The following is a 10,897-nucleotide window of genomic DNA, read 5'->3' on the forward strand; positions in this document are numbered from 1 at the left end:
TTTTTTTTTAATCTATGGGTCCCCCCCAAACATTTCGACCAGACCTAAAGTGTCTGGTAAGATTGGGAGGGGACCCTGCGCTTTTTTCTTCTTAGGGGTGAACAGCAGGGAATGAACTGACCAACGTTCGCCTCAGTTAATCGAGATGTTGCATCGGCTGAGGTGTATGGATTCTTCCCTTCAGTTCAGCCGTACGTGTTGAGGCTCTTTGGCTAAACCAAAGGGAATTGAAGGTAGCTGATTGCAGCCGATGTATAGGACATACAGGACTACTGTGAATAGCCGAACATACTCCCTTCACTTTGACTCGGTTATTCATTCGGCTCCCTTCACTTTGGCTCGGTTATTCATTCGGCTACCTTCGGCAGCTTAGTAAATAAACCCCTTTGTGTTTAAGTGGAGATATTAGTTATTAAAAAATCAGCAGGCTAGACGAGACGGTAGACGAGAATTTGTAAATATCTTCTTCCATAAACAGGGCCGTTGCTAGACTATTTTGCACCCAAGCAAGACCAGCTTCTTGCAACCCCAAGCCACCCCCAATAACCCCCCGCGTGGCCCCATTCCCCCGGCCAGTTAGCTTCTGCAGGCGACAGATGGATGTAATTTATTTTAAATAGTCAATAGCAGACTGGCTATTGAAACCCCACCCACTGAGCAGAGGAGCGGACCTGAGAGAGAAAGTTGTCTCTCAGTTCCGCTACTCTGCTCAGTGGTCGGGTGCAATAGTCAGCCTGCTATTGGCTTTTGCAATTTGAAATAGGCGTGGGGCGTCGATGGGGGGTGAGTGGTTCAGGCTGTGCCCTAGACAGCAGTGCGCCCTAGGCGGCTGCCTAGTTTGCCTAGAGGCAGCACCGGCCCTGGCCATAACTCCCCGTTCACACCATAGCGTTCGCAGACATTTGTTTCCAGCAATCCACTACTCAAAAGCAGGAAAGTAGTGCAAGTAGCAGTTTCTGTGACATGCGTTCTGCTTTGTTTCCCAAGCATTAATGCTCGCTTTAAAGCGCAGGGAAAAAAAGCGAGTTTGCTAGGCTAATTTGGGGTGCCATTAACTAGTTCCATGTTTGGTGCAGATTTTGTGAATGCGCGTCGAAGTGCGCACTTTTGTGCATGTTTTTTGCGCTTGTTCCCGATACACCTGTGCGTGAACGAGGACTGAAAGCTTCTTTCCACTATTCAGGTTTTTTTGTTATTATACCAATTTGTTTCACAAAGTTTTTCTGTTCTTTTTGTACAGGACAATTGTATGTTGGCTCCAAATATCAATCAGAAAAACAGTGACCAGGATATCTTTGGGGACGCTTGCGACAATTGCCGTTTCAAACTGAACAATGACCAGAGGGACACTGACAATGATGGAGAAGGCGATGCTTGTGATGATGACATGGATGGGGATGGTGAGTAAAGACAGAAGGAGATCCCTCATACAGAGACCTGTCATCACAAATGTTCTGAAAATAGTACATTAGAATAAAACCTTTTAGTCAGGAGATTTTAAATATACATTATTTGATTATTACAAAGTTTATGCAGAAAACTAGAAACGCGTAAATGATATTGCCTATCGACTGCCTTTGGAAATTCCAACAGGAACCTCACATTTTGTTACACATTATTTTATAACGTCAGAGATTTCCACCCTGGAGTACCAAAAAAGGAGAAAACAACAAATACTTAGGATTTTGTTCATTTTTTTAACTTCCATATTTTTGATCACCAGAACCAGGAAGGGTATACAGGTGAAACTCGAACAATTTGAATATCATGCAAAAGTAATTGCAGTAAGTGCTGCAAAAGGGGCCCAAACCAAGTACTGAGTACATATGCATGCTTGTACTTTTCAGAGGTCCGATATTGTTCTATGTACAATCCTTGTTTTATTGATTGCATGTAATAATCTACTTTTTTGAGATTGTGGATCTGGGTTTTCATGAGCTGTAAGCCATAATCATCACAATGATGACAAATCACGGCTTGAATTATCTTGCTTTGCATGTAATGAGTCTATCTCATATATTAGTTTCACCTTTTAAGTTGCATTAGTCAAATAAATGAACTTTACACGATATTCTAATTATTCGAGTTTCACCTGTATTAGATGCTGAGGGGAGTCACAAGACCCTCTGTAGATACCGCGACAATCCTCCTCCTCCACTTGCTCTACAGTCCCTCAATTGGGAAAGGTGTGGTTCACTCGTGTCAAAGCAAACACAAATGTGAGCAAAGAATGATAAATCCACACAAATCTGCATTGTCTACTTCTTCCCAGAAATACTGTAACAATGACAGTTACTGAGCCCGTAGACAAGTGTCAGGAAGAAATATCTGCAGGTTTCAATCATAGCTTTCATAGCTATAGACCAATCTGGAGTCTCATTCAGTTTAAAGGCACCAGTTTGCTGTGCCTGGTGTCATCTAGTTCTTCTCTGCACTAAGATGCCCTGTGCAGTCACAGCCCTGTACTTTTAACCACTTCAGGACCGTAGGCAGGGCCGTCTTTAATATTAAGTGGGCCCTGGGCAAAAGTTTGCTGATGGGCCCCCACAACCCGCTCACTTCCATCACCTGCCGCCCCCACTTCCCGACCCAGACCCCCATATCCACCTACATTACCTTCCACTGAAACTAAAAAATAAAAATGTATGCGTGAATATAGATATACTGTATATACAGTTCAATGCACTAATGCAATAAACTCAGGACTCTGTACCGCAATGGACTCAGCGCTCTGCAACGCAATGGACTCAGGGCTCTGCAACGTAATGGACTCAGCGCTCTGCAACGCAATGGACTCAGCGCTCTGCAACGCAATGGACTCTACAATACAGATTTTTGACCCATAAGTCTATACTATATGTAGAATGCATATGTTGAAAATGTAATGCACCATGCAGCAAGTGTTCAGGCACATGCATTGTAAATGCAATACCAATTTTACTAATATAACCATCTATTGGTACATTTGTTCTGAACTACTAGTTAAACCATACCATAAGATTTAAATTAAAAATCTTATTGTATGATTTGTCAAGTAGTATAGAACAAATGTAGCACTACATGGTTACATTAGTAAAATCTGTAGTGCATTTACATTGCATGTCCCTGAACACTAGCTGCATGGTGCATTAAATTTTTAACAAATGCCTCCATGGAGCGGTGACGGCGGGGGTCGTGGAGCGGTGACAGGGCAGGGGTGCGGAGCGGGGACGGGGGGGGGCGTGGATCGAAAAAAATAACTGATTAAAAATGTAACTAAATAAAAATAAAAAGACAATAAAGTAAAAATAATCAAATAAATAAAAATTAAACATTTTACAAAGTAAATAAAAATTGAAAAAAAGTGAAAACCAGCCCCGCTGCCCCATCATCTGCATGCGAATAAACGCACAGTGTTTTCAACCGCGATCGTGTGCGATCGCGATTGAAAACATGAATAGTTTAAATGTTTTATTGTTCTAAAGCAGTCTTTAATTAAAGTTCTTCATAATCATAAACAAATTGGCCTAAAATCATTAGTCTGTATTGTTTTTTTTAAATGCCACATGTCCCGTTAAGAAAAAGTATCGGTAATTGGTATCGGCAAGTACATGAGGGGAAGTACTTGTACTTGGTCTTAAAAAAGGAATATCGGGACATCCCTAATTTACAGGTAATACAGAACATGGATATGTTAGTATAATCTGTATTGCAATTACACTGCATATCACTGAACACATGGACTGATTATACTTTGTTTAGTGATATGCAGCCAGTGTAAATGCAATACAGTCCAGATTCTTCCTTCCCAGTTCTGCTCCCAGTCCAAGCATGTGTGCAAGTGCCAACATTTGCTGTCCGTATAAAGTTAAATACAGATATTTGCAAATAAACATAATACAGGATTTGTTAAATTTTATTTCAGATTTACCTTTCACGTTGTCCTGTGCCCTTCCCCTCCTTCTCCTCCGTGCCTGATCTCTGTGACACGCATCGAGGGAGGAGATCACAGCAGGAGTCACACACACAGGCTGGCTGCTGCTACTGACAATGGATGGCCGGTCTGTCTCCCCACTGGCGCTGCCACAGCTCTTTGCACTTTGTCTCTCTGCCGCTGGGGGCAAAAAGGACAGCTGTTGTGGGCCCCTGTAATTTATGTGGCCCAGGGCAGCTGCCTCTTTTGCCCAGCAGTAAAGATGGCCCTGACCATAGGACGTACATGTATGTCCTGATCTTGAAGTGGTTATACCAAGATCATGGCTGCTGCTGCAGGTGGAGGCCTTTAGAGTACAAGTGATCTGGGTGACTGTACACTTTTATGTAAAAAAAAATTTCCTGTGTCTGACAATCTGCATTCAGGGCAGGGAAGACATTAGTGGTCTAATAGACTCCTGGTGTCTCCATAAAGAGATCCTGTCACCTGCCTGTGCTATCACATTTAAAAAACCCCAAATAAAAAAATAAATACAATTAAAAGTAACTCAGCAATTGTTAGGTATGACCGCTAGCGTCAGAGTGAGAGCAATTTCAAGGACATAATTCGTTAACTTTAAACAGATAAAGGCTTTTAAAGTGTTGCCTATGACCAGTTGTGAGTACTATAGTTTTTCACCATGCACGGGCATATGTCTGACATGCTAATAAAAAACTAAAATAAAGTTTATTGAATAGGCAGTGATTGTGCATTCTAATTGGCAGAGGTTTGTCTTTTTTTTAGCTTTGTGCCCTGTAGAGGTTGTGTTAATACTTCACTTAAAGAGAGAATATAATTTAATTGGGGGGACCAAACCTTAAATTACAACTCTTTATATATCAGCAAAATCCTCAATTCATTGATAACCATATCCTTTCATATTTAAGGTATCAAGAATTTCCTGGACAACTGTCAGCGGGTTCCCAATGTGGATCAGAAGGATAAGGATGGAGATGGAGTGGGTGATGCCTGTGACAGCTGCCCCGATGTTGTTAATCCAAACCAGGTTAGTAAAAGTGACACCGGGAGGGGTAAAAAGACCTTTCATTAGTACTGGTGGTGCTGCATATACTGCGAATCCTACAACCTGGACCATTCTATTATGTATTTTTCGATTTCAGTTCCTTAACCCTTTTTATGATGAGAGTTTATTGAAACTTAGATACCCAAACCAAGTTTAGCACCATCAGTATGAGACAGTTTGTCATCGGGTCTGTTTAAAATTGGGTCCGAGAACTAAGAACACCAGCAACAGGAGCACCGCACCCAGGGCCAGATTTCCCACAAGGCCAACCGAGACCCGGCCTTGGGGCAGCAGGGAGTAGAGGGGCAGCAGGAATGTGGAATTCCTATCTTCCGATACTTGGGACATGCAGTTCCGGGTGCCAGGCGGGTAGTCTTTTTCTACATTCAGCCCTGCTTAGGGCAAGCAGGGCTAAAGGTACAGAGGGGAAGCCGCAGATCGTTTTGTACAAGTGATCTCGGCAATGTCACCGATTTTTGTGTAGCCTGCATACAGGGGGGAGCATTGAGGAACCTGGCATTGGGGCAGCAGAGAGAGTAAATCCAGCCCTGACCGCACTTGTTGCATTATTGAGCATCAATAAGTAAATATGTGCTCCTTGGCTGAAGGTATATTGTTCTAACATAAAGGCCACCCCATGTATTTCACATAAGACAGCTCATAGCCATGATTGAAAACCTACTGAAGCTACAATGGGCAGACCTGGGCTCATGTTGGATTCTTAAAAATATGATTTTCTTTCTCTTATCCCTGTAGTCAGACATTGATGATGACCTGGTGGGAGATTCCTGTGACACCAACCAAGACAGGTATGTATAAACGAATAGACACATGGTGGACATCCTATTGCGTTCCTTGATGACAGATACCCATCACTGCAATGCTATAAAACAGGGATTGTGACATTCACCAAACATTCATTACAGGTATATCTTTCTGGTGCATGTGTTTTAAATGATGGTGATTGATTCACCTGCAGTGAATGTTTGCACATCCACTGCTTTATTAATATGTCACTTATATTTGGTAACAAAGTGCAGATTTGCTTAGTGTTTTTTGCAGCCCTGATCCAAGTTAGGAGACAAGGACATCCATGTACAGGTTCTGGTAATGGCTTAATGCCAACAGATTGGGTAGTTTGGTGTAGATATGTGGTAATTATATGTAAATGGCATATCTAATTATGTAAGCACAGTGAACAATAATCTCTAGGCAAAATTTTTTTTTTTTTTAGTTTTCAATAGAAGATAGAATGGGGAAGGGTTAGACCAGTTTATATTGCTGTCAGTGTCCACATCAAGGAGATTCAGCACTCCAGTTGTAGAGGCGGACAATGTCACCTGGGTTGTCCTCAGAAGAAGAGGTAAGGGGAATTCTTCCAGTGCAGACTTGCACTGGAAGAATTCCCCTTACCTCTTCTTCATAGATCCCTATGACAGGAACTAAAGGGAAATCTCCCCAATGATACACAAACACTAAAAACACTAACCTGTGAGATTTTTCACCCTCCCCTATCCTATCCATTTCATTAAAGTTTGGCTATACATACACTTTCACTTTTTGACTCCATTTAGAAACCTGACCAGTCGGTTGCACAGGTGTCATTCACCTTTAAATTCAGTTTAAAAAGTAACATCACATAGACGTAGGGGCATTGTATAAATATGACTATAGGAGAAATTACTAGACGCACACGGTTTGTATGAACTCATTTACAGATGTTGTTTTTCTACGTCATATTAGAATTTAAGTGCAACGCTCATTCGCTGTCATGGACAACACGCTGTAAGGATTATTAACATGCAGCTGGGTTGTATTTCCAATATTTCACTAGACCATGTGAGCACTTCTAATAACAGCCACTAGATGGCAGCACATCACAATAAGACAATTACTATTATTTTATGGGATTCATGTATGACTTGGGTTAGCACTAGTTTACTGTCATACTAATCCATAAGCAGGCAATTCTAAGGAACTGATCTGGAATAAGTATGCAGTTCATGAGTTCTGACCTTTTATTTGGCTTTCCTGATCTGTGTTCTTAGTCTAATGTCCCATTTTGGTTAGGTAATTTAGGACTAGGTAGTGAAACCAGGATCGGGATGACCACCGTGGGGCATGAATCTTAAGAAAGTTACTAATTACAACTAATGTAGGCACATTTTCAGTGTGATCATAAAAGTGGCACACATATTGACAGAATAAATATATCTATCATGAGTGATACAATTCTAATCATTGCAGAGATCATGAGGTTTAGATGTTGGATGAGGGGTAGGTTTAGAGCCAAGGGTTAGGCTTAAGAGTTGGGCTTAGATTATTATTTTTTATTGAGAGAATTCTCACCACTTCCTGTTTTGGGGAAATCTACATGTTAAAGGCCAGATGGCAGTATAAACCCAACCCAGGGCTCTAACTCTTCTCCTCCTTATCCGGAATGACATAAAATGTTTTGGTCTGAGATAGGCTTTTGTTGTGGTGGGCATTGTGTAGTAGAGTCTGTAAATGTATGCTATTATTAACCATTGGCCAGCCTCATTGAGTATTAGCTCCAACATTCTGACGAATAAGAGAGCATTAGTATTCCGATAAAGAGAATGTTTTTGTTTTACTATATCAGTGATGGAGATGGCCACCAGGACAGCACAGACAACTGTCCTACAGTCATCAACAGCTCCCAGCTGGATACAGACAAGGACGGTATTGGGGATGAGTGTGATGATGATGACGATAATGATGGAATACCAGACACTATTCCTCCAGGACCCGATAACTGCCGGCTGGTGCCCAATCCAGGCCAGGAGGATGACAACAGTAAGAAGAGTGGCTTTATTTCATCCGTTTGCATAGTAGAGCATAAACATTTTATTCTTATATTTAGTCTATTCTCCTCCAGTATTGCTCATGTATCATTCAGTTTTGTACATATACCCCATGGATAATCCATATTCATGAACAGAAAAACATACACCGATAAGATGCAGCTACACATACAGGAAAGCACAACAGAAACACGTTACTGCATGTGCATAGGTGTAAAATGGCTTTACAGAGACAGAATCAGGTTGTCAATGCACAGGTAAGGTGAATATATTGGGGTCAGGGATTGCCTTTCTAGAGATACTGCCACTTTGCCCTGCATGGGCAAGGTGGCAGTGTCTCTGTAACTGAATGCACCACTAGGCATTAGATTGCAGTGGTATATTAGGAATGGATTTCTCAGACACCCACACCCACACCCTCAAATGCAGCAATGCCAGCTCACCCTAAAATATAAGGAGGTACCTTATTTTTCTACCTCTTAGCCCCCCAGAATGATGCATAACTCTCCCTCGATGCCTCTCTCCACTTCCCCGCTTAGCAGTGCCACGTGACCCACACAGGTTCGGTTCACAAACAGTTTCACAGATGCCCGAAGCATGCAAACTTCTAGATCGATATGGCTAATAGGAGTGAAGTAGACCTTACAGAAATCTATTATAGAAATACATATTTATTTTTAGTTTTTCACCATAGATACCCTTTAAGGCCTACCTAGTGCCCAGCAAAAGGAGTGGGAGTGCAAACCAAAGGCTACATAAAAGCCCAGCTCTGTTGGCCCAGCAGCAGCAAGAACCAGCAACCGGTTTATTTTGCGGCACACACGTTCGAATTGTACTAGGCTACTAGTAAACAGTATCCATGTTTAGTATGTTTCTGCCTCTGAGACTCTCTTCTCATGCTCTGTGCCCAGATGATGGGGTCGGAGACATCTGCGAGTCAGATTTTGACCAGGACACGGTCATTGATCGTATTGATGTGTGCCCAGAAAATGCAGAGATCACCCTGACTGACTTTAGAGCCTATCAGACTGTTGTTCTGGACCCCGAGGGTGATGCCCAGATCGACCCCAACTGGATTGTTCTGAATCAGGTGAGGAGTCAGCTGTAATGGGATTTTTATATTAATCCATTTATTTCATATTGACATTAGTCAGCATACACGCTATTATTATTATTATTATTATTATTGTTAGATTACTGCCTTTGTAGAGCATTTCCTATATAATAACTACATTTTAGATGAATCCTCTTTCATATTATCAATGTATTGCTTGTAGAGAATAATGAGTAAGTAAACTGATAAGCCCTGCATTTATATAACGCACAATGAGTCCTGACTTATAGTGGAAACATCATATATACATATAATACATAATGAGTTGTATGAATAAGCAACATGTGAAATATTTAGCTTTGCAGATGGAGATATCTACAGTTCATGTAGGACATTTAGGCTTTGTAGATAGAAGTAACTAGAGTTGTTGCTGTTATATATCGGCCCCCTGGACCGGTATCTCGCTTTCTGGATGACTTCTCTGCCTGGCTACCCTATTTTCTCTCCTCAGAAATACCCACTATCATTAATGGTGACTTTAACATTGCTACTAACATTAACACCCCAGCTTCTGCTCAATTTCTTAACCTACCCTCTTCTTTTGATCTAACACAATGGTCAGACACTCCTACTCACTCTGATGGTAACACACTAGATCTTATTTTCTCTCACCTATGCACTCCTTGCAACCTCTCCAACACCCCTTTCCCCCTCTCAGACCACAACCTTGTCAGTTTCACACTCACCCTATCCCCAACCCTGAATCCCCCTACACGGCACACTGTCACCCGGAGAAACCTTCACCACCTCGACCCTTCTCTTCTCTACTCTGCTACTGACTACCTCTATGACAAAATCTCACCCCTATCCTGCCCTGACCTGGCTATTTCTGTCTACAACTGTTCACTTTCGTCCTCTCTAGACACCTTGGCTCCCCTCACTACTCGCAGACTTAGACCACGTCCACTACAACCGTGGCAAACGGATGAAACCAAAAATCTCAAGAGACAAACCACACCCATGAACGACTGTGGCGAAAAACTAGATCTCTGCAAGACTTCACCCTGTATAAAGCCGCACTCCTAAAATATAACTCCTCCCTCCGTGCTGCAAACAGACTTATTTTGTCACTCTCATTAACAAACTCTCATCCACACCTCGCCAACTCTTTTCTACTTTTAACTCTCTACTTCGTCCTCCACCGCCACCACCCACTAACTCACTCACTGCCCAGGACATTGCCATTCACTTCAAAAACAAAATAGATACAATTTGGGATCAGATCGCCACTGTGCAGTCACCTTCCCCTATTCATGTGCCAGACCCTCCATCACACTTGTTACTTTCCTCTTTTGACCCTGTCACCACAGAGGAGGTTACAAAGCTTCTCTCTGACACCCACCTCACCACTTGCCCCCTGGACCCTGTTCCTTCACCGCTAATTCGGTCACCCTCATACTCTATCCTACACTCTCTTTTCAATCTCTCACTCTCTACTGGAGAATCTACAAAGAAAGCGCAAAATTACTCATCCACTCCCTTGTTATCTCTCGTCTTGACTATTGCAACTCCCTCCTCATTGGCCCTCCACTACACAGGCGATCCCCCCCTTCAGTCTATCATGAATGCAGCTGCTAGACTCATCCCCCTAACCAACCGCTCAGTGTCTGCAACCCCCCTCTGCCGATCCCTCCACTGGCTTCCAATAGCCCAAAGGATAAAATTCAAAATATTAACAATCAGTTACAAAGCCATCCACAACTCTGCATCCGGCTATATCTCAAATCTTGTCTCAAAGTATCTCCCTAACCGTCCCCTCCGCTCTTCACAAGACCTCCTGCTTTCCAGCTCCCTCATCAACTCCTCCCATGCTCGCCTCCAGGACTTCACTAGAGTCTCTCCCATCCTATGGAGCTCTCTACCCCAACCTGTCCGTCTATAACCCACACTGACTGCCTTTAGGCGATCCCTTAAGACTCATCTCTTCAGGGAAGCCTATCCCACCTCAACCTAACCGCTCAACCATCACGTTCTCAAACAAT

The 10,897-nt window shown here is 42.5% G+C and overlaps 1 protein-coding gene across 1 annotated transcript in view; it reads left to right on the forward strand.

Moving 5' to 3' along the window:
• The window catches only part of THBS4 (thrombospondin 4), a 50,050-nt gene that overhangs the window by 27,942 nt on the left and 11,211 nt on the right, over positions 1–10,897 (forward strand). Inside the window, exons 14-17 of the mRNA XM_018569128.1 lie at positions 4,840–4,958; positions 5,733–5,785; positions 7,600–7,793; positions 8,713–8,891. Of these exons, the coding sequence (XP_018424630.1) occupies positions 4,840–4,958; positions 5,733–5,785; positions 7,600–7,793; positions 8,713–8,891 (545 nt within the window). The remainder of the gene's footprint in view (positions 1–4,839; positions 4,959–5,732; positions 5,786–7,599; positions 7,794–8,712; positions 8,892–10,897) is intronic.

The sequence above is a fragment of the Nanorana parkeri genome, unplaced genomic scaffold (assembly GCF_000935625.1).
Source record: "Nanorana parkeri isolate BGI_ZX_2015 unplaced genomic scaffold, ASM93562v1 scaffold34, whole genome shotgun sequence".
NCBI classification, from domain to species: Eukaryota; Metazoa; Chordata; class Amphibia; order Anura; family Dicroglossidae; genus Nanorana; species Nanorana parkeri.